Below are 25,556 nucleotides of genomic sequence, written 5' to 3'. Positions count from 1 at the left end.
TTCTTAAGTTTGAGGAAGACCATTTCTTTCTCAAAGGGTTCTGTTTCTTTACTCTGCACACGTAGTACAAGATTCTTAACCTCAGGACAAAAATGTGTCTGTTGAGTTCAGCAGCTGTAAAGCAAAGTAAGGATTTTGATACCCAGCCTGTTCCTTGTTTGTGAATGTGTTGATTGCTGCTCTTTTCACTCAGGACTGAGGCCTGGGACAGCTGAATAAGGCAGAGTATTTTGTATCCATGATAAGCATGCAAATACACTGTATTGCTTTGGAGCACTACACTGACTGTGTGCTGTAGAGCTAAGGCTTACAGTAACAAATTGCACATGGTAACACTCATTGTTTTACTTGTTTCTAGATATGCATCTTTCCTCATTGTTATATAGCAGAATTGTGGACATTGACACCTGTGGTAGAGTAGGGAGTGGTTATAATGCCAGTTTATTTCTGTCCGTTTTTTACAGCCTCTTCCTGTCAGATTTCAGCTAGCCCCTATGCGCGCTGTATAATGAGGATGTGGTGTACAACTTCATTACCTCAAGTTTCAGGTTCAGGTTTCAAGTTTATTGTCATATGTACCCGAGTTCAATGAAATGCTTAGTTGAGTGATTCCTCACTTGAGAAACAACACCACAAAATGTTGGAGACAAGAACATGAAACAATAACATAGTGGAAAGTGCAGCAGTATGCATAAACATACGGTTAGCAGCTATATAGGAGATTAGTACAGAATAATAGCTTACATATAGTTTACATTAGATGGGTAACAACTGTAATCTTCAGAAGCATTTAGATAGCAGCAATATGCAAACCTGAGTAGAGACAGGATTGAGAGCTCCGTGCAAACGCAGTGGGGTGTAAAATGGGAGTAAGAGGCAGTGTTCAGAAGTATTTCTTTGAACCACATTCACATGTCTCCCTTGACTGTCTACCCTGCTTTCTGTCCCCTGTGATCCTCTGTCTTACAGCAGAGTCCCTCATGCAACACTGTTTCTCTTCCTCTCCCTGACCCAGGCTGACCCAGGAGGACCGCCGGCATTTGTGGGAGAATCGCTATTTCTGCCACTCGGAAAACAGCTCTCTGCCCCTGGTGCTCGCCAGCGCCCCCAGCTGGGAGTGGGCCTGCCTGCCCGATATCTACGCCCTGCTGAAGCAGTGGGCCTGCATGAACCACCTGGATGCGCTGGGCCTGCTGCACGCCACGTAAGAGCCGACTCCAGTCTGGCCTCCCGGCAGCTCAGCAAGGAGGTTGAGCCTGACCGAGGAGATGTGTTCCCACAGTCAGAGATCCTGAGCTCAGTCCTGCTGTTGCTCATATACTGCTTCCTCACAGGGCTTTGCTAATGTTCTCCCTTGGCCTTTAGTGCAGAAACACATGGTCAAACAGCTCTCTCACCCTGATCAGCTGTTGTCCAAGATGCTTAAAAGGTTTTTGAGGAGTTTTAAGAGATAGACATGAATTGTTGGTTCCTCGGTTGGATTCCTTGGATGATAACTGTGTGGAGTTTGTGGTCACTCTATGATCACCTGGGTTTCCTCCAGGTGCTCCGGTTTCCACCTACTGTCTAAAGACATACGGTACTGCTAGGTTCATTGTGATTTTGTCTGTCTGCCCTGTGGTGGACTGGTGTCCTGTCCAGGATGTACCTTGCCTGGTGACTGCTGCTTGCCGGCATAGGCTCGGGCTCCCCTGTGACCCTGAATTGGAAGAAGTAGTTAGAAAATGGATGGATGTTGTGGAAATAAAGTATCTCAAAGTGCAGGACCATGAACTTGTTGGCGAACTCGCTCTTTCACACGCATCTCCTTTCTTCGCGCCGTAGTTTGTGAGGTTTTAATTCCACATGTGTGGCTCCGGTTTGTCCCAGGTTTCCTGACCAGGAGCTCAGGAGGACAGCCGTCCACTGGATGGACTCCATCTCGGACTCCGAGCTGCTGGACTTCCTGCCCCAGCTGGTGCAGGTATTTGGGATCCCAGAGGGAAACAAGGGAGGGTGCAAAGGGGTATCGGATATATGGGGGGCACAGTGAAAGGGGTTGCTGGGGTATGTTTCCCCCCCTAAATATAGTCAAGGCACTCCAGAGTATATTCTAGAGTCCCACAGTGTGGGAACTAGAAAGAAAACACCTCATATATAGATGTCTATCGCCCCTAGATATTACGATGATTAAGGTCAGAACTGCCACTCATCGGGGCAGAGGGATGTCTGTTTTTCACCCATCTCCCTCCTCCCTCTCCTCTGGACAGGCTCTGAAGTATGAGTGCTATCTGGACAGCCCGCTGGTGAGGTTCCTACTGCGGAGAGCCATCGGGGACCTGCGGATTGCCCACTACCTCTTCTGGTGCGTACACACACTCCCCTGCAGAGTGCACAGGGAGGAGCTTATACGATGAATGGCCTGAACATGACCTTGAACATGATGTAATTGTAATTGAACAAATTGATTTTTGTGCTTTTAAGAAGTATCACTGTTTTTCACTTAAAGGACTAAAGGGCATTGTGTTAGTCCTCAGTGTGAGTCCCTGTGGATGAGCTCCCTTCAGGAGCATTAAGAGTAACTGCTTGACAGGGTGCCACTGGCTTCAGCGCGGTGATTCAGTTATGCGGTGCCACCTTGTGCCTTGGCTGGCCCGGGTGCCGGAGCTGTGTGCCCTGTCCGGTGAACACAGCCTCTTCTCTCCCCCCGGCAGGCTGCTGAAGGACGCGCTGCAGGACTCCCAGTTCAGCGTGCGCTACCAGTACCTGCTGGCCGCCCTCCTGTGCTGCGCGGGCCGCGGCCTGCGGGACGAGTTCGACCGGCAGTGCTGGCTGGTCACCATCCTGTCCAAGGTGGCGCAGCGGGTGCGAGACGCCTCTCCGTCCTCACGGCAGGTCAGAGACTGGTTCTGGTCTTTTCTGTCTCTCTTCCAATCCAGAGCAGAAGAACCCTTGGAAACAATTATATACCAAAAACGAAAACCTACTGATTTATTTTTTTAAATTCAAATTTATATATTTGTTTTTTTAAAACAAAATATTTCTAAAATAAGGGGTCAAACTAACATGATCTCCTCCATTATGTCTGCTGCGTCGCCACACATCTGTCCCAGCCTGGGGAACCTTCCGTTTGGAGTTTGCATGTTCTCTCCTGATCTGCGTTGGCTTTCTCTGGATGCTGCAGCTGCCTCCTGCAATTCAAAGACATCCTGCCTGGAATTATTGGCATCTCTAAATTGCCCCCAGTATGAGACAGTACAAGATGACAGCTCCGTAGCTTTGCGGCTCCCTAAGAATAAAGCAGGTTCTTAAAAGGGGTGGCTGTGAAATTTCTCAGTGTAGCGGAAGACGTTGGTGCGTGCTGCGCTCGTGACCTGTGCGTGTGTGTGTGTGTCCCCTGTGTTGCAGGCCATTCTGCGGGAGGGTCTGGAGGAGGTGCGCCAGTTCTTCACCACCAGCCAGAACTGCCGGCTGCCCCTCAACCCCAGCCTGCTGGTCAAGGGTATCAACATCCAGGTGTGTCTGTGTGTGCTGGGCTCTGTGTGTCCGCGAGCACAGTCAAATCCTATGCCATTGTGTCACAAGGCTTACACAGCTACCAGCAGTTATATCTTCCTCTTGCCTGCGAGTCTGTGAACTCTCACAGTGAGGAGCTCTAAGCTGCCTTTACATTTGGTGCTTTGCTTTAGAGCGAGGTGATCTTTTTAATACCTGAGTATGACTGTAGCACACAGACAATCATATTTTGGAAGCATGGAAAATAGAAGATCCATTCCACGGGGCTCTTCGCACTGCTGACACCTTTGCTCGACCTCTGTTTTTTCTCCAGTCCTGCTCCTACTTCAATTCCAACGCTGTTCCTCTGAAGCTGTCTTTCCAGAACGTCGATCCACTGGGAGACGGCATCAATGTCATCTTCAAGGTACGGCCAGGTTGTTCAGCCCCCGGTCAGACACTGCAGCGTGCAGTAATCTCAGTCTGCCTTTCAAGATCCACAGATGCATTTTCAATTTTTGGGTAGCACACTTTTCTAATTACTTCGGTAGTAAAATGTTAGTAATTTTAATAATGTCTTAAAGTAATTTCAAAGCTTCCCGCAGAAAGGAAGGAAAATCCCACTTGCTGAGGGGAACTTTGTGGGAACTTCAGTGTGGAAAATGAAATATTCTAGCCAGGTTCTTGAGCCCTTAATCCCTAGCGTGCTCGTGACCCAGAGTTCTGCCCTGTTCCCCCCTCAGTCTGGGGATGACCTCCGGCAGGACATGCTGACCCTGCAGATCATTCGCATCATGAACAAGATCTGGATCCAGGAGGGGCTGGACATGAGGATGGTCATCTTCCGCTGCTTCTCCACGGGGCGGGGCCGAGGTGAGGGGGTGGGGGTCGGGGCCGAATATCCTGTAGGACAGTACAGACCAGACCCCTCTCACCTTTTGCTTGAAGGTTTTTTCTATCCTAGGCAACAAATTTCATTCTAAGTATTTGAATGACAGTTTTATATTCAGTCAGGACAAATGTCATTTTTAATCTCCAGGTATCAGCTACCTTTTTATACCAGGAGGTGATGCCTTCCAGTTTTATGTCATTTCTGAATGTTAATTCATTAATGTGGTTACAACATAGCTGTTCAAAACAGCATTTTTCTGATTCAGCTCCTTCTGATTCTGCAGCTCCCCCTGCTGTACCTCCAGGCATGATCATGATTTTATCACCCCGTATAAAAAAAAATTCAGGAAGATTTCTGTCCGCAGACAGAGCTGTTCGCAGTGCAGGACTGGTGTGCGTTGTGCTCTAGTGCGGAGTCATGCCCCCTGTGTCTGTCTCAGGTATGGTGGAGATGATCCCCAATGCGGAGACCCTTCGGAAGATCCAGGTGGAGCACGGAGTGACCGGCTCCTTTAAGGACCGGCCGCTCGCCGACTGGTTACAGAAACACAACCCCACTGAGGACGAGTATGAGAAGGTGAGGCAACTTTCTGGAGTCCCCAGTAGCTGTGACTCGGGGCAGGACCTTGACATGAACAGCTTTCTGTGGTCCCCGATAACTGTGACTCGGGACTGGAACTTTGTATGAGTTGTTTTAGGGTGTCCCTGACAGCTCCGAGTGTGGGCTGGACCTTGACCAGATCCAGTGTTAAAGCACAGCTGCCACTGCCTTGGGGATATTTGGCCCTCCACAGGCTGGGGTGTGCTCAGCCGTTCCCTGCCAGGAGACGGTTATCCTGATACCCCCGAGGTACCCTTGCTTCCCAAGAGCCACAGTGGTTTTTTCCTTCCTGGTTTGTTTTTTCGGTGTCCGCTCGCCATCTTGAGTTAAAGAAGCTGTGGGTGAGCTCGGCCTTTCTGTTCTGCCAGGCGGTGGAGAACTTCATCTACTCGTGCGCGGGCTGCTGCGTAGCCACCTACATCCTGGGGATCTGCGACCGCCACAACGACAACATCATGCTGAAGACCAGCGGCCACATGTTCCACATCGACTTCGGCAAGTTCCTCGGCCACGCGCAGATGTTTGGCAACATTAAACGGTGAGGAGCAAAGGAAAAATCGTTCGGCGGGACAGCTTTTGGTTTTTGTGCTTGGATATGGAGAAAACTGACTTACTGTACTTTCTGTATGTTGTCATTCAGGTTTTACCCACAAGGTGGCAGTACACATTTTTTATCATCTTATAAAATCATAGTTTTGGGATTTTTAGCAGGGTCAGAGTATAGAATATCAAATGAAAAATGTACTAGATGTATTAAACAAATTGCAACACGGAAGGAGGTGACTGTCCAGGTGCTGGCCATAGAGAGGGTCAGGCCGTGCAGCCTGGGGAGCTGACGTCTCTGTCTGGGGGTTTGTGCTGCAGGGACCGGGCGCCCTTCGTCTTCACATCCGACATGGCGTACGTCATCAACGGGGGCGACAAGCCGTCCAGCCGCTTCCATGACTTCGTGGACCTGTGCTGCGAGGCCTACAACCTCATCCGCAAGCACACGCACCTCTTCCTCAACCTGCTGGGCCTGGTACGAGCCGCCTGCCCCTTCCCACGATCCTCTGTTCCCCATCGTACATTGGGGGGAGGAGGGGATCTTGATCTCGATCTTACATCTTGATGGCATCTTGATTCAGGGTTAACTTGATTCACTCACAGCAGGAGAATGCAGTCTGTTAATGCTGAGAGGTTAGCTGTTTATTCTAATAATAGTGAACAAAATACCTGTTTAATTCTCTCCTATTGAGTGGACTGCTTGCTCACAGTGATAAATGTGGACAGTAAATGAGGCCCTAGCCTTGTTTCACACCATTACGTGAGGTTCCCCAGCCAGAGCCATGTTTGTTTTTAAGACCTACAGTATATCACGTGCCTGAGTACCTGAACATAGCTAGCACTGAAGATCGTTGGAAGTAAGATGTAGTAGTATTTAGCATTTGTCTTCTATAGTTTAGTGAATTGGTTGTCATCCCAAAAACAAAGATTTCAGCCCCTTAACATGGTCAAAAATGGTCATCTCCTTGGGCTTCAAGACATTAGAACCAGTGCCACGCTGAACTGGCCTCAGCACAGAGGCTGTCTGAGTGCACAAGCCGGCTGACCTCTTGCTCTCTGCGTGACCCCTGCGCAGATGCTGTCCTGTGGAATTCCAGAGCTATCGGACCTGCAGGACCTGAAGTATGTCTATGATGCACTGCGACCTCATGAGTCGGAGGCAGATGCCACCATGTACTTCACCAGGTGAGGCAGAGAGGTCCAGCTCCTCTCCTGACAGGACTCCGCTCCCTTACGGAGCCATGGAGAGAGAGTAACTCTCAGGGAGAAATAACTTGCCTAAATGTAGGTCTTTACCCACATGACACAGAGCTTTCTACTCTCTCTGGAAGCCTGCATGAATAGAAAACTCTATTGTCAGTTAAAAAACAAGCTTGCAGTGTCAGATCTCAGTGTGACACTTTATCCTTTAGGAATTCAGCACAACATCTTCGCTATCCTTTCATTGGTGAAATATAATAATATAGTAGCAAGTGACCTTGCTCCAGATACATGGACACAGAGACGCTCACAGTGCTCTTATTTGCAATGTATGTTTTTACCGTGAATTGTATGTTAAACTGGAATAAGCAGTGACATGTGGCGATCTCCACTGCATCAGGATGTGCTGTGCTCTGTTCTCCTCCGGAGGCCTGCCGCGCTGCAGGCCTGCGTGTCAAAGCTGTTGCGTCCCGTTCGCAGGCTGATCGAGTCGAGCCTGGGCAGCGTGGCGACCAAGCTCAACTTCTTCATCCACAACCTGGCGCAGATGAAGTTCGCCTCCTCGGAGGAGCGCCCCTCCCTGTCCTTCGCCCCGCGGGTCCACACCCTGAAGAGCGACGGGCTCATCAGCAATCTGTTTGTGTGCCGCCACATCAAGACCTACAGCCCCAACAAGGGATACGTGAGTGTGACTTCAGCAGTAGGCTGCTTAGCAAAGTTTTCTGTTGTACGGTGCGCAGTTATGTCTTTAGGTGGAATAATTCCAACATGGAATATTGTATCATTGAAATGAGTCACATTTCTGTACTGGTACTGGAGAACCATGGCAGCAGAGACAGTGTGCAAGTTTCTCTCCAATCGTGTTTCTTTCTCCTGTGTAGACCTATGTGGTGAAGGTTGTTCGTGAGGGTCAGCATGGGTCAGTACTGGTCCAGAGAAGCTTTGAGGAATTTCATGAACTGCACAGCAAGCTGCGTCTTATATTCCCCTCCTCCAAATTGCCCAGGTAAGCTAAATCCCTTCTCCCCAATCCCAGCTGCTCCACAATTTAAACTTGCCTTCCCAGAATTCCTTACTGCTTCATTCCCATCATGCTTAAGGCCTTACTCTCTAACCAGATTCTGCTTTCCACTATACCTGCTCTGAATAGGCTTTACATAGGCCATCCCCAACAGTTCCTGTGATTAGAAAAAAAAGCATGTCATTGTAAATAATGTAATAGATTTTAAAAAGTGTTTGTGTGTAAACTTAATTTTTCCTTGCAAATTAGAGTAGTATGCTGCCTTTTTATTTTAAATCAATGTTTGATGGTAAAACTTTCAATAGGATTCTGCGAGTGCTTTTAGTTGATGAGTTAATCATTTGCATAATACAGTAGCACACCGGCAGACTAGTAGCCTAAAACTGCACCCTTTGGATTAAAATTCTGCTGTCTGTCACAGAGCTTGTTTCTCTTTATTTCATCAGTCCTCAGGCTGTTGACTGCTTGAAAGGAAGCTGAGCTAGTTAATTAAGCTTCTTAATTCAAGCAGAAAAAATGATCTTATCTCTTTTGAAGCAGTAATTACTAATTGGTCAAGGATGATCTGTTGTAGAACGATCTACTATAGGAAATAACCCTAAGAGCCCTGAACAGATGTCAAAAAACTATTCTGTTTCTGGCCACCAGATTTTTATGTCTCATACAGAAGTTTATTGGTGTTTATTCTGTTAGTACTCTGTCTCCAGCAACTGGGCAGCTGTAGTGCTTCTTCCCTATCAAAAACAAACAAATGTTTAAATCCCATGACAGCTTCCCCAGCCGGTTTGTGATTGGCCGGTCGCGCGGTGAGGCAATGGCGGACCGGCGCAAGGACGAGCTGAATGGATACGTGTGGCACCTGATCCATGCCGCCCCAGAGGTGGCGCAGGTAAACATCTGAACTCTGACCTCTGACACCACACGCTCCCCCGCCCCACAAACACAATGCCTGAAGTGAAGGCGTTCTGGTCCGACACTTGGGCTTGTTTCTCGAAAGCCAGGCACGACTGTGCCGCAGGGAGTCACAGCACTCAGTTTCGTTTTCTTGGAACTGGCTTGGCTCTTAGTGGAGGGAGACGGGTGTTTTGGGAGGCGTGAGGCATGGTTCACATGTGTGAAGATGTAGCAGGAAGGTGTGTCTGCTTTCTGAGGAATGGCTGCAAGAGAGAAGTGACACGCGGGGGAGCAGCACAAAAAATACCTTAGTCTCAAGTCTGACACAAATCATTATTTTAAAACTTGTTTCAGTATCGGACATGAGTGACTTGTTTCCACAGTGTTCCGCAAGGTTGTCATTCTTCTTTTTGTTATTGGTGCCTTTGAGATCATTTACTGTCATTTTTGTTGGTGTTTTATTTCTAATAAGCATTGCTTTTGTAATGTGTACCTCTATTCCACCCTTATGTGTTGGGATTATTTTTTTACTTTGTCACTTATGGGTGTTATTTTTTATTAACTATAATTTTCAGAGTTGATGGTAGCCAGTTAAATCAGTCTCAAAAACGGGACATCCTTAACTTGAATAAAAGTTGGTGCATCTCTATTTGTTCATAAGAATGAAATGTAAACGTCATGCAGTCTCTGACAGGTGCGTTCTCGGTATTATCTGCCACATTTCTGTCCTGTGCAGAGTGATCTCGTCTATACCTTCTTCCATCCCCTCCCTCGGGATGAGAAACCTGGAACCAGCGTTAACACCCTCCAGGCAAAACCAGCAGGTGAGTCCTTCACCCTCTCGCCGTTTCCTCCTGCACAGGAAGTTGTTTTGTTATACTGTAAGCTGGATGTAACATGCTGTGCTGAAATGAGTTGTGGGAGTCTGGAACAAGCTGCCCAGGAATATTGTTGAAGCCAATACCCCAATGTCTTTCAAGAAACAGCTGGATGACATCCTTGGATCAATTAACTGCTTGTTGTGATCAGGCTGGATGGACAGAATGGCCTCCTGTCATTTGTAACCTTTCTTATGTCCTTAAAACAGCTCCCATTTACTTCAGTAGCAGAAGATGCTGTAGTCTGCTTTTGTTCTTACTGAGCTGAAACTGCAGGTACTGTTGAAATAAAAAACAAGCATGATGGGTTACATCAGAAATAGTAAACTTCTTGGGCAATTACATTGCAAAGGTCATTTGGATCCTACTTGTGTAATTGGTGTAAAATATGTTTCTTCAGAATGAGTTCATGGTGTTTGTCAAAGAACAAACACTCTGGAGGGCTGAAAGTTGCCAAAGTATCAAGCCTGATAATGTCCTTATCAGCTTTTAAGTTAAACGTGTTAGAAATGACTAAGCTAGTGCTCCTGAATCCCAGGCAACAACAAACCAGGCAGTAAACAGATTTGGTCACAAGCCATTAGCTCTCTGACTGCACACATGCCCCCTCGCTGGTGCGGCTCCACGTGACCTGACGGCGCCTGTGCTCAGTGCTCCTGCAGTGAAGGGTCAGCCTTGCTGTACCTGTGGCTGCAGTGCTGTACTGTACGTGTTGCTCACCTCCCTCCCGACTGCCCCCTGCCCTCTTCTCAAACCCGTCTCTTGCCTCACAGAGGTGTCCTGGACCCCCCCAGCCGGAAAGGTGGTCGGAGAGGTGAAGCTGTCCATCTGCTACAAGGGCGACAAACTCTTCGTCATGGTCATGCACATCCGCGGACTTGTAAGTGTTTCCTCCCCCCCACACACACACACAGATCTGAAGCTTTAAGGCTTCAAAGTAATTTTATTCATTTACCTTTCATTTTTGATTGTTGTCTGTTTGAAAGCGCTTAAAGGACTGGCTTCCGTTAACATGTTCCTTCTCTCCTGCCTGGTTTCCAAAGCATTTTAATTCTAAAAACATTTAATTATCAAACCTACGTGCTATATTAGCCCCTCTTTTCCTGCTAAATGTACAGTAAACTGAGCAAATCCAGCTCTTTTGCCAAAGCTGCCTGTAACCCCAGTTTTGTCTCTCCCGTCCCACAGCAACCCCTTCAGGACAGCACAGCCCCCGACCCCTACGTCAAACTCTACCTCCTCCCTGACCCCCAGAAAACCAGCAAGAGGAAGACGAAGGTGGCGCGCCGCACCTGCAACCCCACCTACAACGAGATGGTGAGTCTGGGAGTCCGGGAGTCCGGGAGAGGGCAGGGTGCAGGGAGGAAGACTGGGCTCGCAGGGCACAGACGTCACCTGACACGTGGGAGAATGAGGTGGGGGGTGCGGGAGTGGGAGTGGGAGCTGTGACTGCAGTGGCTGACCGTCCCGTGTCCCCCGTGTTGCAGCTGGTGTACGACGGGATTCCGCGGGGGGACCTGGAGCAGCGTATGATTCACCTGCGGGTGCTGGGCGAGGGCGCCTTCTGGGAGAACACCCTGCTCGGGGAGACCTTCATCCCGCTCAGGAGCCTCGGACCCGGGCAGCGCTGGGTGGACTGGCACCAGCTGGGCACGGGCGGGCAGGACTCCTCTCGCTAGTGCCCGGGGAGTGAGGGGAGAGAGGAAGAACGGGAGAGTGACGGGAGATAGCACTGTGTGCGTGAGGTGCCTGGTGCTCAAGACGGAGTTATACCCCCAGTGGGGGCTCGAGGGAGAGACGTTTCCCCGGAGACGTGGAGACTCAGTGATGGAGTAAAATCACTGGACACTGTAACAATGCTTCATTATCGGGTTTATGAAGGACTTTCGCACCTGCCTGCCCCTTCCTGCAGTCTGGCCTCTGGATTCTCCTCAGAGAGCCGCAGTGGGCTTGTAGGGCAACACTGTGCCAGACACCTGACCTTCCAGGACAGTCCGTTTCCTCGTCACCTAGGACTCAGACGGGCGTCTGCCTGGGACAGCGAGCGTGGCTGAAAACCGCTGTCGGCGAGCTGCCAGTCTGGCAGCACCAAAACTTTTGGGGGCGAGAAGTTTTAACAAGGCTCGTTCTTGTTCTCACTGGGGTGGGTGGACATCCCACTTGAAGGCGTGCTCGTCTGTGGAGCCCACAGCCGTCCACACGAGAGAGGGATCTGCAGCGTGCGGGGCCAAGTAGATGTCAGATTACTCTGTTGTGATGGCGCTGATGACTAGATGAGATGAACCCCTGTTAGGATGAAAACACAGGGAGCCCTAAGTTATTTCTTATTCTGTAAGAGCAGTTCAGGCATGGATATATCATGTAAATCATATATATCCTTATGTAATGTGATTTACATATATACCCAGTTTATACTTAGGCTTTATCTTCTGTGTATTAATAATTGAGACTGACCAGTCTTTCAGCGAAGAGTGAGATGAATGGGGTTGGCTGGTTTTGTCTTGTAAAATCAGAAAGGGGTGTTAATACCCAGCAGCCCATCGTGTGAGGCTAATAGGTGAAGAAATTATGAATTTGGGCTATCAAGTGACTTCATTTTGTAGCCCAACTGCATTTGTTGACTCGTGGAGTCTTAACGTTTTCTGTCTAGTTGTATATAGTTTATTTCCCACCTCCAGCTCCCTGCTAGATCTTTGTTTACATTCTAGTTGTAGCATTAATCAAGTGTAGAGAAACTGGGAAGAAGCTACACATCACTGTGATGTCCACAGAACAACCGATGGTTTAGATTCTGCAGTGTTAAGCAAAGACTTTCCAGATGTTGCTTGGCTCTGTGCTGTGGTGTCACATGCTTGTCTGCTGAAGCACTTTTAATCTCTTTGAAAAGTCTGCGAAGGTGTTTATTCTGTGTCACTAGGTCTGGATATTAACCAGTAAATCTTTTACATGGTGCTAAATGCCAGTTGTAATAGGTATTATTGTCTTTTTAAATATGAATTATGGGCTTCAGACTGGAATCACCAACTTGTTTGCTGATTGTGGTCACTGATGTTTTTTTCCGGCTTCCACGGTGCAGAGCCTGGACAGTTATGCCCAGTATTCCAGTGTATTTCTAGGATTTGGGATGGAATTGGTGAGAGCAGGTCCATTAGACAGTACAGAGACAGTACTGTATATAAGGTCGTAGTGCAACTGTAGTTTCTTAGCTATAGTATTTCCACTGTCTTTCTCCCCTTCCCCTTATCAGCTGTTAAGTCCGTTTTAAGGTCTTGATCCCTTCGTTAGGAGAAGACTTTGCTGTTTACGTTGTTTTCGCTCTGCTGTTTTCTGGAGAGCTTCTCTGGCTTCCCAGTAAAAGGTCCCGCCTTTAAAAATAGAGGCAGTGTCAGTTTTGTCCTGCTGTAGAGCGCAGTGCTGTCTGTGATAAGGGTGTGCTCAGCAGAGTGCGCTTGCCAAGTGCAGAGCTCAGCTCTGGGACCAGAAGTGGTTGCGTAATAGTGGATTCCTGTCCTGCCCAAGTTGCTCTCTGAGCGCGGCAGCACGTCTTCACGAGGACGCATGTAGGTAATGTCAGCGAGTCCTAGATCACCATGCTCTCGAAGACGGGGAAGGAAGTGCCCAGTCAGTGGACCCTTCCTGTTGTGTTTATTCAGGGAGGGGGTGATGGGGCGAGGGGGGCAGCTGTTTGGACTGGGTTCTGTCCCTCCAGATGAAAGACTAGTGACTTGCCGAACTGATCATCTCAAGCGTTCCTTCCCGGCACTGAGGGAAGGAGGTGATTTGGACCCGCCAGACAGCAGCCCTGGAGACTGGGGTTCAGTGGAGCTCGCACTCCCCCAGGGCTGTCCTGAGCGGCAGCCGGGCCAGGCGGTCTGTGCTTCAGGTGTGCGAGCTGCTGATAGCGAGAGGGAGTGCGCCGCACAGCCGCGTGCTGGCGTCAGTGCGGAGTTCAGGGTGACGGATAAGGAGGCGGTGCCCCTTGACGCACAGCTCAGAGGTTACAGAGGGGCTGTCGCCCCAGCGCTTTGAGTACAGATTGGAATGGAATGTAAGTTCAAAATGAACATAACTTTGTGTGTTGTAAATACTGAGAATATTATGATTATTGTTACTATGATCATTATTATAGATTTTACACCACTGTGTTTTTTATTTTTAGATTTCTTGAATAATTAAAATGTAATGTGTTCATTTGTGTATTTGTTAACGTTGTTGTTGGGGTTCAATTTTTGTATTATCATTTGCACTAAACAATAAAAACTTGAATTAAAAAATAACTCATTCACAGTGTTTTATTGCCAGAGTACAGTTTTATTTTTACTAACGGGGAGCGTACTCTATAATTCCTATGTGCCTCTAACATCTATACAATATTTAATACTGAAAATATAATATATACCACATTTAACATAACTGTACATAATTTAACTGCTGCAGGAAGAAAAATAAAACCCTTTAAAAAACTGCATCTCCCTAGTGATCAGGATATTGTTAAGGAGTCATCATCCACCTGATAATCCTGGGAAGACTCTGCTGGGCTTAATGCTCTTTTCTTTCTTTCTGGTAGGCCTTACAGTGGTGATAGGCAGGGTGAGGTAAGAGTTACATCACTATACAGGTTTTCCGAAATGTATAGATAACTTTATTTTCCATTTCCACGGATGCTTGTTCTTTATTTTGTAATGAAGACTTGAATTTCTATAGGGCTCTTCTTCTGAAATCGCTGCCCATGAGCTGTATGTTACAGTAGGTCACCTGCTCATCCCCCTCTGCAGTGCAGGAGCCATCTGGGTGACACACAGCAGCCAGACTGTGCCAGCAGTACCTCCACGTAGAAGGCACCCAGGCAGAGAAGTGAAAAACTATTTCATCAATTGAATTAAAGGTGAGGGAGGCCAGTCTTTACAAGCCCAGAGGCTACTTTAGCCATCACACTGGAATAACTCACCTACCACGATGGGGTCCATCTCATCTGAAAGACGGCACGTCCTAGCACAGTGTCCCCGCTCATCGTACTGGGCTATTGGCCTGGGGTCTTCTCTGGGGAGAAGTGCCACTACTGGTCCAGCAATACTGCTGACAGTGTGCAGTTTAAGAACCACTGACATAGTGATTTTCCTTAAATGTCTCCCATCCCACTAACTGATCTTTCTTTGCTACAGCGATCTGTTCAAGATGCTACCCGTCAGAGGTGCCTGAAACAGGGAACATCACAGTGAACGGTGCATTTAAAATGCACTTAAAAACTACAAGTACCAACATGTTAAAGGTGGAAGAGAAATTCATTAATATTTTGAAGAAAATATTTTATTTTGTCTTGAGACTTTTATATACATTACCTAGGCTGCCAGATCAGTGCTGTCAGTTGTAATTCAGGTCACACCAAGACAATGTGCAGTAGGAGAAAACTCTGTTGAAGGAACTAAACAAACCCAGCAAAGACAACAGGGTACACCTTGTAATGTCACACGCCACCAGCTCTGTGCAGCACACCTAGTCACCGTGTTGGCATCCTTGTGTACACTGATCCAGCTCTTCCAGTTCCCTTGTCCTTGGCTAGTGAGACTACAGCAATGTGCAGAATGTGTCACCTTGTGTTAACAAAAATGTGAGTGCGTAGGAATTTGTGTACAAGATGCCTGAACGATTACCATCACCACACACGCTTCTCAGCACCAGGAGGCCACTCTTCCGAAGTACAGAGCTAATGATTTTCATATTCTATTAAACATGCCTTTCCGCATTGCAATGTATTAAAATTCAAAATCAATTCATATTGCAATGACCAATGAACTACTGTGTTGCCAAAGCAGATACAATTAATGTAACATGTACAGTATAGACATTTACTGACTAGTATAGACATATTATTGGGCATTTTACATACATCATGTACCGTAAAACACTATTATGGGACAGCCTCCCTCTCTGCACATCAGGCTGTGACAGCAGATAACAGACAGGCCTGCCAGCTCTATTGAGTTCTATTCACATCTAAATTTCAGAGTAAATTGCTGTTAAAAATTAAGCTTGTAAATCAGCAATGGTTAATGCTTGACTAAAAAAGCTTTTAGTGTTAGTGTTTTAGTGAAATGTATTGCCAAAGGACACTGTTGCGTTATTATTTTGTGTTCATTAAAGAAGAGATTAATGGTGAGCAACAGACAGCAGGATTCCATAAAACATTGAAAAGAACAACAAACACTTAATGATATGGAACAACCTAAGCAAATGTATTCACTTATTTAATCATAAATCTTACTTAATCTGCATTACTGCATTTGTTGATTTTACCAGAGTATATACAGCCTCAGAAACAAAGCTTTGTTGAGCTGTAAAAGAATGTTTTGAACCAAGAAGACTGTAATCAAAGCCCTTGTTTCTTGGAATCACAAGTACGGAATTCATGACCCGTCTTCGCTGGGATATGTGATCTGTTTGAGAATGTTCTATATATAATACAGTCTATATCAGCAATATGCACTCCTGGTGCTGAAAGGCCAACGTCCACCAGGTTTTTATAGGTACGTTATAATTCTCTGTGAGTAAAGACCTGGGCATAGTGCTAACTAGACCAATTAAATGAAAAGAAAATTAAAATCAACTAATGAAAAATCCAGGCTGGAAAAAAAACACGGACAGGAAGCAACTCTGGGATCAGGAGTGAGCGTCAGTGGTTTAGGTGAAAACTATACTTTCACTTACCCAGGGGAACACAAATCCAGTCCTGGAGGGCCAGAAGGTTTTGGGTTCTGTTTCCACCTGAGCCCTTAATTGCCTAATTGAACTACTTAATTGCCTAATTGCCCTTGGTGAAGCCTTTTCTTGTACTTGTCAAGCTGGAGATCTAGAGAGATGTATAAATCCTGCTGTACAGGGGTGGACTGCCTGTGAAGTGCAAGGATTGGCATGGCTGCATGAGCTAAAAGAGATTGAGAAACACAGGCAGATCGCATCCGCACTGCCAGACAGGCATGTAACTGCAATGACACATTCAAATAGCCAAGCCATTTACTTATTATAAGTGTTGAATCTACATTTCACAGTATAACTACCCCATGGTTCATGGTGAATGTAATACATCAGTAATGGTGTTTTTTTAAATGGGCACTGTTATTTAAGCAAGTACTAAAACAGAAATGTAGAGATACTGTAACTGTAAACTAATCATTTTAAACAATCAATGAAAAGACTCATGTCATATGTCTGACATAGAAAACTCTAGGGATTTCCAGTTCCCATTGTGACATTTTTACAGGAGTTCATTATCTGTGATAGAATTTTTTTCTTCAGACAGCGAAAACGGTATTTAGGCTGTAAAATAAGACGTAATAGACGTAAAAACTGCAGTAACAAGATTAAGAAAAGTGTAATTTATGGACGCTGCGACGTGTCCTGCCTGCAACCCATTGTATCATAGCTAAGATTAACTGCTGTAATTTAATCTGTAATTGCACGACCACTAGCCGTGTGGGCTGGCGTCCTTAAACAGGTATACTTGAGCAGGTACGAGGGCCCATGAAGCAAAACCATTCTGCGCCACTGGACAAATTCGAGTTTCCTTGTTACACAAAAACGGACAACTCGCTCCCAAACCCGCCGCGCATTCTCGCTTTGGTGTGCGCAGGGTACTTTTTCCACGGTCCCTGGGTTTTGCGCACAGTCTTCTGCGGGCTCTTTAGACATACTCCCTTAACTTTTCTGATGAAATCCTCTTTACTAGAAACGAGGCAGAGAAAGGAATTAGGCGAGAGAGAGAGAGAGGAGAAAAAAAAAGAAAAAGAGACGACACCGGCGATTTTCAAATGCGAACCATCTGAATTTGACAAACGTGCTTACCGAAGGTTATCGACGCTCTTACTAAAAAAAAGGAAAATTAATGCATCTGCCGCAAAGATTATTTTTCCGCCATAGGTTGTGCAACAGCTTGAAATAATTCGGTTAGTCCTGCTTCGAGAAGAACAGAAGGAAAATGGCTTTCTTTCCCACCACCTCCTGCCTTGTTTCGAGCTCTTTTCTGCTACCGTCCTCCCTGTGCTCCGGCTCCTCTCGCTTTCTCCTGGCCCCCGAATGTAAGCTGACAGGCAGACAGCAGCGCGACCCCGCCGCCCGCCACTACAACACGAACAGCGACATCATGGAGGTCGGTGTGCACTGGGTGCCAGTGGAAGCCAATCGTCACGTCAGCTGCAGAAATTCCTAAACTAAAAAAAAGAGACTTTAAAAATGACTGTGGGTTTAGGATTAGGAATGGAAAATATTAAATAACCGGCTAATTTAATATTTTTGTCTTCGTGAACTAGAATCCAGGCAGTAGCTTCTCAGCCGGATAGCTAATTATCACGGGATTTTGGAAGTGGAAGGGAAGTTTGTTTTTTGAAGAACCGAAAACAAGAGTCTAGGAGTCTTATAGTTTTCGGTTTTTTTTTTTTTAGTTTTGCTCACGTTAGCCTAGCTTAGTTTAGGAACTACGATTTTTTTAAATTCTGAGTGCAAATGCACCTGCTGTCAAAATCGAGGTGTGCCCCTGTATTTTTTAAATCGATCATTTGAAACTCGCCTACTGCGACAGGAGGTCCGGGATGTTCAGAACCATGAATTCTGACGGACTTCACTCCAAGAGGAGCCCGGCTCCTGCAGGTTCGGGCGGTCTAGGTGCGGCCTCTCTCCGGCCTGAGAATCAGGAAAGCTCGTGGATTGGTGTGCTTTCCGTGGTTTCTAGGCCCGCCCTCTCTTTGCTGCAGAAGTATTGGCCGGGGCGGCCTCAGACTTTGACCCCTTCAGGTAGCGCATCAGGGTGGTTCACTAGAGATTTTAAGCAAAGTTTAGAGGGAGAAGGTCCCTTTCTAGACCGGTTAGAAGAGCTAATGCCGCGAACGGAACATCCCCCTCCGGTGACATATCTACACTACCAGCACCAGGGCAACAGGAGCCCCGGGATGGGTTCGAGCACGTCGGCGGCTCTGGCCTGGTTCAACGCGGAGTCCCTCCGTGATCTGGGGATTGAGAGTTCTCCCGGTATGAGCGCAAACTTGAAAGACCCGAGCTTTGACAGCGGCTACATCGCCACGGCTAGGAATTACCTCAGCCAGGTGTTGGTGAGTGTGATCTCTGCCCAAGGCGCCCGGGGCGGTGACGGCTGGTCGGCGGGCTCGACAGCGGCGGATTTGAAGCGCAGCTGGTGGGGTGGATTTTGGGGATCGGGTAGTACCAGTGGGCAGCGTTTGCTGTCGTTTTTGATGGGCAAGGCAGCACAGCAAGAGAAAGAAATGCTGGCCGGGGGAGATTACTGTCAGCAGCCGGTGTTGAGTGGATCTCCTGCGGTTGCCAAGCCGACAGGGCTGTTTGCACAGTGCGCCAGTGGGAGCCCTTTGAACGCCGAAAGCGCTGGATACCGGGGTCACAAGGGGCAGCCAGACAGTGCTGGCTCCCAGCCGGCCTTACCAGAACCTCTCCTCGCCGTTCAAAAGCCGCTGTTGGAGTTTAAGCCTTCTTGCGCCAGCACTGTGGATGCCCGAGCCGCCACCGCCTGCAGTGAGGTGGCCCTCCTGACTCCTGATCTGGATAATGGCTACTCCAGCCTGGAGGAGGAACAGTTTAGCTCTAAGCTTAACAAAATGGAGGCTTTGTGCTCTGGACAGGGGTGCGATGACAGTAGGACTGAGGAGCAGAGGTGTCCCATTGTGGGAGTGTGTCTGGAGCCTGTTGAGGGCAAAGACACTATCGAGGGGGGAGGGAGGGAGGCAGAAGAGGCAGCCTCAGCCTCGGACCCCAAGACGGAGTCGGGCTCCCCCAGCCAGGAGACATCCGAGCCGGAGCCTCGGTCCACAGCCCTGCCTTGCCTGGCCAAACCCAGCTGCCAGAACAAGGCCATCGCTTACATCCTGGGGAGCCCCTGCAGCGAAGAGAGCGGGTCTGAGTCCGAGGACTGGGACAGCGAGGAAGAGGAGGAGGAAGAGGATGAAGATGACGACGGATTCGACAGTGAGGGGTCGTCTGAGTTTTCGGATTCTGATAGTGAGGACGAGAGAGCAGCAGCAGAAGAGGCAGATGCAGAAATGGAAAGGCTGTGGAATTCTCTCTGCCGAAATAGGGACCCTTATGACCCCAGAAACTTCAAGGCAGCCATCCAGACTTGCGCCAGAACCAGTGTTGCCCTACGCTCGGACGCCAGCGCGTCAGAGGGGGAAACCACAGTGGTCCTGGAGTGCCAGGAGGACTCCACCTCCTCTTCCCCCAAGCCTCTGGAGCTGGAAGGAGACTCCGAAGACGAGGGCGGCAGTGTGGACGAGGCTGAGAGCCTGCGACTGTGGCGCTCCTTCAGCTGCAGTGGGGATCCCTACAGCCTCCTGAGTTTCACAGCTCCTCTCAGGACTCGACAGCCCGGGAAGAGCTGTGGGAAGCAGCCACACTCCGCATCCCGCTCGGCGCTGGAGGAGGCAGAGGAACGCATGGACAGCGGCTTCTCGGAGGGCTCCGGTGACAGGGGCCAGACCGGCGCGAGCTGTGTGAAGAGGAAGAAGGTGAGTGGGCAGTGCTCTCTCCGCACTCTGCATGTGAACTCTTTCAGCCGCCCTGCTCTCTCTCAGCTCTGCACAGGTGCTAGAAGGAACAGTGCTTCAGGGTGGACAGAAAACCAAATTATTGTACTGAAAATCAAATGAGCCACCTGAAACCAGAAAACAGTCATTGCAATAATATGGTAGAGAACAATGTGCTCTCTATCATAAGACTGAGAATGCATGGTGGCGGTAGTGTTCCCTTTTTAAATGCATTTGTGAATTGGAAAGGAACAGCTTTCTGTTAAATACTGTATTGACAAAAGGCTTTGATCTGTCTCGGGGTAGTTACCTGATGAAGCTGGGCCTACTGCATGCAAAGGTAATCTAGTTGAGCGTCCGGGTACTCGAATGGAGTGGGGTTATATACTCCTGGACTACCCTTCTGAATGTAGCCCAGCATCTATGTCTTGAATTTCATCAGTATGCGTGACAGGTTGGATTAGTCCAACCATTCAGAGGAGATTTCATCCTTTGTCTTTACAGGAAGGCATTGCAGTCTGTTTAACACTGTTCTTTTGCCTTCTGCTTTACTTTTTAGTAGTTTTACAAATCTGTTGCTTTTATTGAAAATTTATTTGCCTCAATTAATACAGATGGGATCTTTTCTGGAGCATTCAGGTGAAGTTCCTTGCTTAAGGATACAACAGCAGAACCTCACATGGGATTCGAACCCACAACCTTCCAGTTATCCATCCAGAGCCCCAACCTCTGCTTCACTCTGCTGATAAAAGTTTAAATGTTTAACAGTTCGACCCAGCTGACATACTTTTTACAGACTACTGTACATCCTCGAGTTTCAGTCTCAATCTTGTATAGAGAATCTCATAAGAACATTGTAATGTCTAAGGACATATTACTTGGCAAAATGATTGAAAACATTTTGAAAGAGGAAGAGGTGTGGGTCAGATGCCAGTGCACCTTTAACCAGGCTAAGGATGAACTTGGAAGCCTAGTTTAGTTGATGTGAAGAAGTTGAGCAAGTCTAGCACTCCTGTTTTGCATCCTTTCGTGTGCTGATGCCAATAAGTTTACCGCTTTCCCGCTGGAGCACTGACAGAATGCTGATGCAGGCACAAGTACACACGTCCGGTGAGCGTATAATTTTTAGAGCGTAGGTAATGCTATATAATTGTGCACTGTAGGAATGCTGTGGGAGTGATGTAAATGCATGAAACCAGTGCGACCAGCTGATGCAACAGTGCCACTTACAGGTCTTTAGGGAGTTCTTATCTTTTAGCTGTTAATGTAATTACACACTGGTTGCAGGCATATTGCACTCTCAACACCCAAGATAGGTCTATTGTTAGTCATTAGGATGATTATGTACATGACTCCAGTCTAAAGTCTGTTGTCGTTTCAGGAAATAAACATGTAAGCAGTCCAAGTATTTCAATGTGTGAATGTCAATGGGAATTTTGAGTACTTTTCTCTCTGACAATAGGTGACTCATTGCATTGTGCTAGGCTTTAGTCACAATTACTAGGGCTGGGAAACAGCCTTGCCCTTCTTTTCTGGTCCTGGTTTGAGGGGGAGAGAGGATAGGATAGCCATCAGATCAGACATTTTAGGTTTGGTAGGTTGGAGAGCTTGGGAATGTTTATGAGGGTGGAGCAGAGGGAAACCTTGTTTGAGCTGCTGACCTACACATTCAAGACACTTACAGAATAAGTTGCTTTTGCACTTCTGTGCTGCTGTTCTTGACCTGTTGAACATGGGGACTCTGGGAGCTCTAACGCCATGTTGTCGTTTTTTGTGGCAGGTGAGGTTTGAGGAGGAGGTGGAGGAGTTCTATGCCAGCTGTGACGAAGATCGTCGTGGCCCCTGGGAAGAGTTCGCCCGGGACCGCTGCCGATTCCTGCGCCGTGTGCAGGAGACGGAGGACGCCATCGGCTACTGCCTCACGCCGGCCTTCCGCTTGCTGGTCTCCAGGAGGCTGCATTTGGAGTGCTGAGTTTTTCTGTTCGTGGTCGGAAATAAAAATATGAAAGAAGGGGACACAGACTTCATTCCTTTAACTTCAGGGTGACAAGAGTTTCCAGAGCTGAATTTCTCAAGATAACACAACAAAGGGTTGCTGGCCAAGGACCCTGGTCCGAGCACATCTCCACTGTCCCTCTCAAGTGTTGTCCGTTTTTGTACTTTGTATTGAACTGTGGTGACTGAAGTGCATTGTGTTGTGTTCACACCCCTGTTCTGTATCCCAGAGTTCCAATCTGCAGACGTCCCCTGTTTTCCAGATTTGTCTAGTATCTTGGCTGCCGTATGGCGTGCTAGTGCGCTAGCTTGCCTGTCCCCATGCAGTCAGTCGTCTTTAATTACCTCTGCTGCCAGCCTTCCTGGGGACACGGGTGAAGAATAAATATCAAGTGTCTCCATTTTTTTTCTGACACCTAACTGAGAGAAGGTCTATACTGTAATATATGCCTACAGGCTGTACTGCCTGGAGGCAATTCAGTGAAGTTAGGCCAATTAATTTGCTCTGGGATTAGAAAAAAAAATGATTTGGGAATGATTAAAATTCTCACTTGACACGTGATTTAGTCTCAGGGCAGAGGTTTGGATTAACAGAGGAGGAGGGTTTCTCCTTTTTTTCCCCCATTATTTTTACAAACCTTGAAGAATGTAGCTCATCCTTCATTTAAGATTCTTCCCAAAAAGATTTTTTAAAAATTAATTCTACCTACTCATCCAGTTTGGTGTTGTCAATATTGTGTCTTCAGTGTCAGTTTACAGCCATCCTGCAGATCCGCATTGTACCAGTGTGTGTCCTACACAGCAGACAGTGTGGAAGTGTGGCCCTTCTTTAAGTCGGTCCTCTTTCAGCACATCACAGGCTCTGCTGCCCCATGCAGGAGATTCAGTCCTGGTTAGCAGGAGAGATGCATCTCTCACCTACATTATGTCGAGGGGCAAGTAAAGGTTTATTTCACGCTTAAAGCAAAAGAGCTGCAATGTTCTGGCTGAGGAGCCCTCTTCAGGTGTGAACTTGAACATACCTGAAGAAGACTCCACAGCTGAAACAGTCTCTTTTCTTTTCAGCATGGAATAAACCTTTACCTGTTCCTTTGCAGCTGTCGCAGGTACCTACTTGAACTTCTACATTATGACAAGTCTGTGATTGTCCAGGAAGCTCCAAGGGTGGTTGTAACCCCTAGCCTTGGAGGCAAGTTGTGCGCTGCCACTGAGGGAATCCTGGTCACATTCAGCTGCCGACCTAACCCAGGCTCAAATCTGTGACGCCTGCATCATACTGCAGAATGCAGTCTGCGGTTGGGAGAGCACCTTCAGTTTTACAGGTCGAGCCACCTGGGATCCCTGTGGCTCACATCTGAGGGTAAAGAGATTTTGTCCCGAGTTCTCAACTGATCATTGGCATAGGCCGATTTGAAATGTCTTCTTTTTTTTGCAAGCGAGTAATGTGCTGCCAAGGCAAGATTGGGTGAAGTGGGTGTAAGGGGGGTGTGTGCATAGTCCTTTTACAGTGTTAATGGAACATGCAGAGCCACCGCTGGATACAGTATTAAGTAAAAGACCCAAAGATGTTGGCAAGACAGATTTCTCGGACTGAATTTCTTTTAGTATTCTAAACATCTGGTGCCACAGTGTTTGAGGAGAGGTACAGCACACCGGGCAACGTATCTCCTGCTGTAAAAAGTCATTTTTTGCCACCTTTTCAGTTCTGTACCACAAGAGGGGAAGAAGGGCAGTTTGCTTTGTGTTTCTCCAGAACGTGAGCCTGCCTTTCAAACCTGTTGTGCCTGCAGGGCATATCTGTATTGCTCTCAGTTGCCAAGTTACTTGCTGGAAGTGCCGAATTAATAGTTTTCCTGATATTGAAGTTTTATTTGATGCTCACAAGACGGGTTTTATCTTCAGCTTTTTTACTGTTGTGGTGAACCTTTTTTTTTCTCCTTCCTTGGAGATAGTTGTGTAAACATTAATTATTTAACTGAGGGGGCGTGGCAGCCAGGGGTGTGAACAGGTGAGGTACTGCACAGCATAGTTCCCTGAAACCTTTGGGGAAATGGCAGTGTTTGATGTAGAACGTATTAATACAGCTCTTATTTACAGCTCTTAATTCAGTGCAATTAAATTCTATTAAATTTATTTTTGTAAAACACATATTGTAAATCTTTCTGCATCCAGAGAAAAAATTGTTGCAGATTTTGTTTTCTAATTTTAATTTTAGGTGTTTTCTTCTGCTTCTGTTCAAATATATATATATTCAGTATTAATCAGTATACTAATAAATTTGTTTCAAATTACATGTGGAGTTGTCACCTTTTTGAAAGTGATGAGGATGGTCATTAATTTTAGTGTCATTATTGTAATGGATAGATTTTTGCTTTGTGTTCAGGGGTGTGCTCAGGGGCAGTGCACGCTGGACCCTGGTACTGGTCACTGGTGTTTATACACGGCCGCATGTTTCAAATGTGATGGGGTCTGTGTTGGTTTGGTAATGGTTAATGCAGCCTGTTTATTTGACTCTCAAGTAAAACATGTCCATGCTCCTTTTTTCTTTACTTTAATCCCTAGAAACAGAGCAATTTTCTATGTGGGGGGTGGGGTTGAAAACATTATTTTCAATACAGGGGAAAAATAAAAACAGGAAAACAAGCACAGCTGTGCCTGTGGAGGTCAGGGTGATTACACATGAAATGTGGACAAGTAAAAAGGCAGGGGATTATTGGGGATTAGCAGATATTATCCAGTTTGAAAGGATCCTGCCATTCTCCATCCACATCTTAACGATCTCACTAAATGAGAAAATAATGGCTCTGTAGGAGAAGAAAATGGAATCTAAATGCACCCAGGAGCCTGTTCACAACACAAATAGCATTTACCATTCTGCCTCAAATGTCTTTTAATACCAAACCCTGAGAATAGAACAATGTACTAAAGAAGAGCAAGGCAGTAGCAAATACATGTCTGTCCATCTGATCATCTTTATTAAGACCCAGAGTTTTTCTATCCCATTTTACATGGTCATTTTACATTTTACTTGGTCTTTTTACGATTGACATCACAAAATCATCCTGGCTTTCAATCTGCATTATGTAATGGTAGAGCTTGTTGACAATGGGTTACATGTGTAGGCAGGGTAGTGTGACATTTGTTCAATTTTAGGGTAGGGGTTAAAAGCTACGCTTGATTAGGGATGGATGCTGTGAAGATGTGTTGACAGGCAGGAATCAGGAAATGCAACATTGAAACTAAGTTTTTTACAGCAATCACGAAAGTATTACCACTTTGCAGCCTGATGTGGTCAGACCTCAAAAGTGAAGCAAGTCTGGGCCTGGTCAATACTGGTGGCAGGAGACCTTGTAGCAATCTCAGGTTGCTGCTATTGCTCCCAGGTGAGCCAGTAGGTGGCACTCCCTCCCTCTGGACCACAATTTCCACACCAATGTCTAAGTACAGTGACTGGGAAGACTGTGATGTACAAAATGTCCTGTATTAGACATTAAACTGGGGTACTGACTATTAGG

The 25,556-nt window shown here is 47.0% G+C and overlaps 2 protein-coding genes across 2 annotated transcripts in view; both read left to right on the top strand.

Moving 5' to 3' along the window:
* Positions 1 to 13,780, top strand: part of pik3c2b (phosphatidylinositol-4-phosphate 3-kinase, catalytic subunit type 2 beta) — a 38,467-nt gene extending 24,687 nt beyond the window's left edge. The window contains exons 15-32 of the mRNA XM_088922081.1: positions 1,016 to 1,204; positions 1,870 to 1,963; positions 2,250 to 2,344; positions 2,694 to 2,874; positions 3,388 to 3,495; positions 3,809 to 3,901; positions 4,218 to 4,347; positions 4,806 to 4,942; positions 5,335 to 5,504; positions 5,831 to 5,987; positions 6,588 to 6,697; positions 7,193 to 7,394; positions 7,594 to 7,718; positions 8,505 to 8,622; positions 9,364 to 9,451; positions 10,279 to 10,385; positions 10,694 to 10,822; positions 10,993 to 13,780. Coding sequence (XP_088778207.1) covers positions 1,016 to 1,204; positions 1,870 to 1,963; positions 2,250 to 2,344; positions 2,694 to 2,874; positions 3,388 to 3,495; positions 3,809 to 3,901; positions 4,218 to 4,347; positions 4,806 to 4,942; positions 5,335 to 5,504; positions 5,831 to 5,987; positions 6,588 to 6,697; positions 7,193 to 7,394; positions 7,594 to 7,718; positions 8,505 to 8,622; positions 9,364 to 9,451; positions 10,279 to 10,385; positions 10,694 to 10,822; positions 10,993 to 11,184 — 2,425 coding nt within the window. The 3' untranslated portion in view covers positions 11,185 to 13,780. The remainder of the gene's footprint in view (positions 1 to 1,015; positions 1,205 to 1,869; positions 1,964 to 2,249; positions 2,345 to 2,693; positions 2,875 to 3,387; positions 3,496 to 3,808; positions 3,902 to 4,217; positions 4,348 to 4,805; positions 4,943 to 5,334; positions 5,505 to 5,830; positions 5,988 to 6,587; positions 6,698 to 7,192; positions 7,395 to 7,593; positions 7,719 to 8,504; positions 8,623 to 9,363; positions 9,452 to 10,278; positions 10,386 to 10,693; positions 10,823 to 10,992) is intronic.
* Positions 13,781 to 17,909: 4,129 nt separating this feature from the next.
* On the top strand, positions 17,910 to 24,329 carry ppp1r15b (protein phosphatase 1, regulatory subunit 15B). The gene is made up of 2 exons (XM_088920920.1): positions 17,910 to 20,028; positions 21,827 to 24,329. The coding sequence occupies exons 1-2, from the start codon at positions 18,088 to 18,090 to the stop codon at positions 22,016 to 22,018; spliced, it is 2,133 nt and encodes a 710-aa protein (XP_088777046.1). The 5' UTR covers positions 17,910 to 18,087; the 3' UTR covers positions 22,019 to 24,329.
* The last annotated feature ends 1,227 nt before the right edge of the window (positions 24,330 to 25,556 follow it).

Source organism: Atractosteus spatula, chromosome 7 (genome assembly GCF_055471065.1).
Source record: "Atractosteus spatula isolate fAtrSpa1 chromosome 7, fAtrSpa1.hap1, whole genome shotgun sequence".
Classification (NCBI taxonomy): Eukaryota; Metazoa; Chordata; class Actinopteri; order Semionotiformes; family Lepisosteidae; genus Atractosteus; species Atractosteus spatula.
The sequence above is the reverse complement of the archived record's forward strand: the minus strand, read 5'-3'. Positions and strand labels throughout refer to the sequence as shown.

Bases quoted from the DNA above. Each gene is read 5' to 3' on its own strand.
- ppp1r15b (XM_088920920.1), top strand. From the start codon at position 18,088: ATGTTCAGAACCATGAATTCTGACGGACTTCACTCCAAGAGGAGCCCG. The intron at 20,029-21,826 runs GTGAGTGGGCAG...TTTTTGTGGCAG, and splicing joins GCTGTGTGAAGAGGAAGAAG to GTGAGGTTTGAGGAGGAGGT.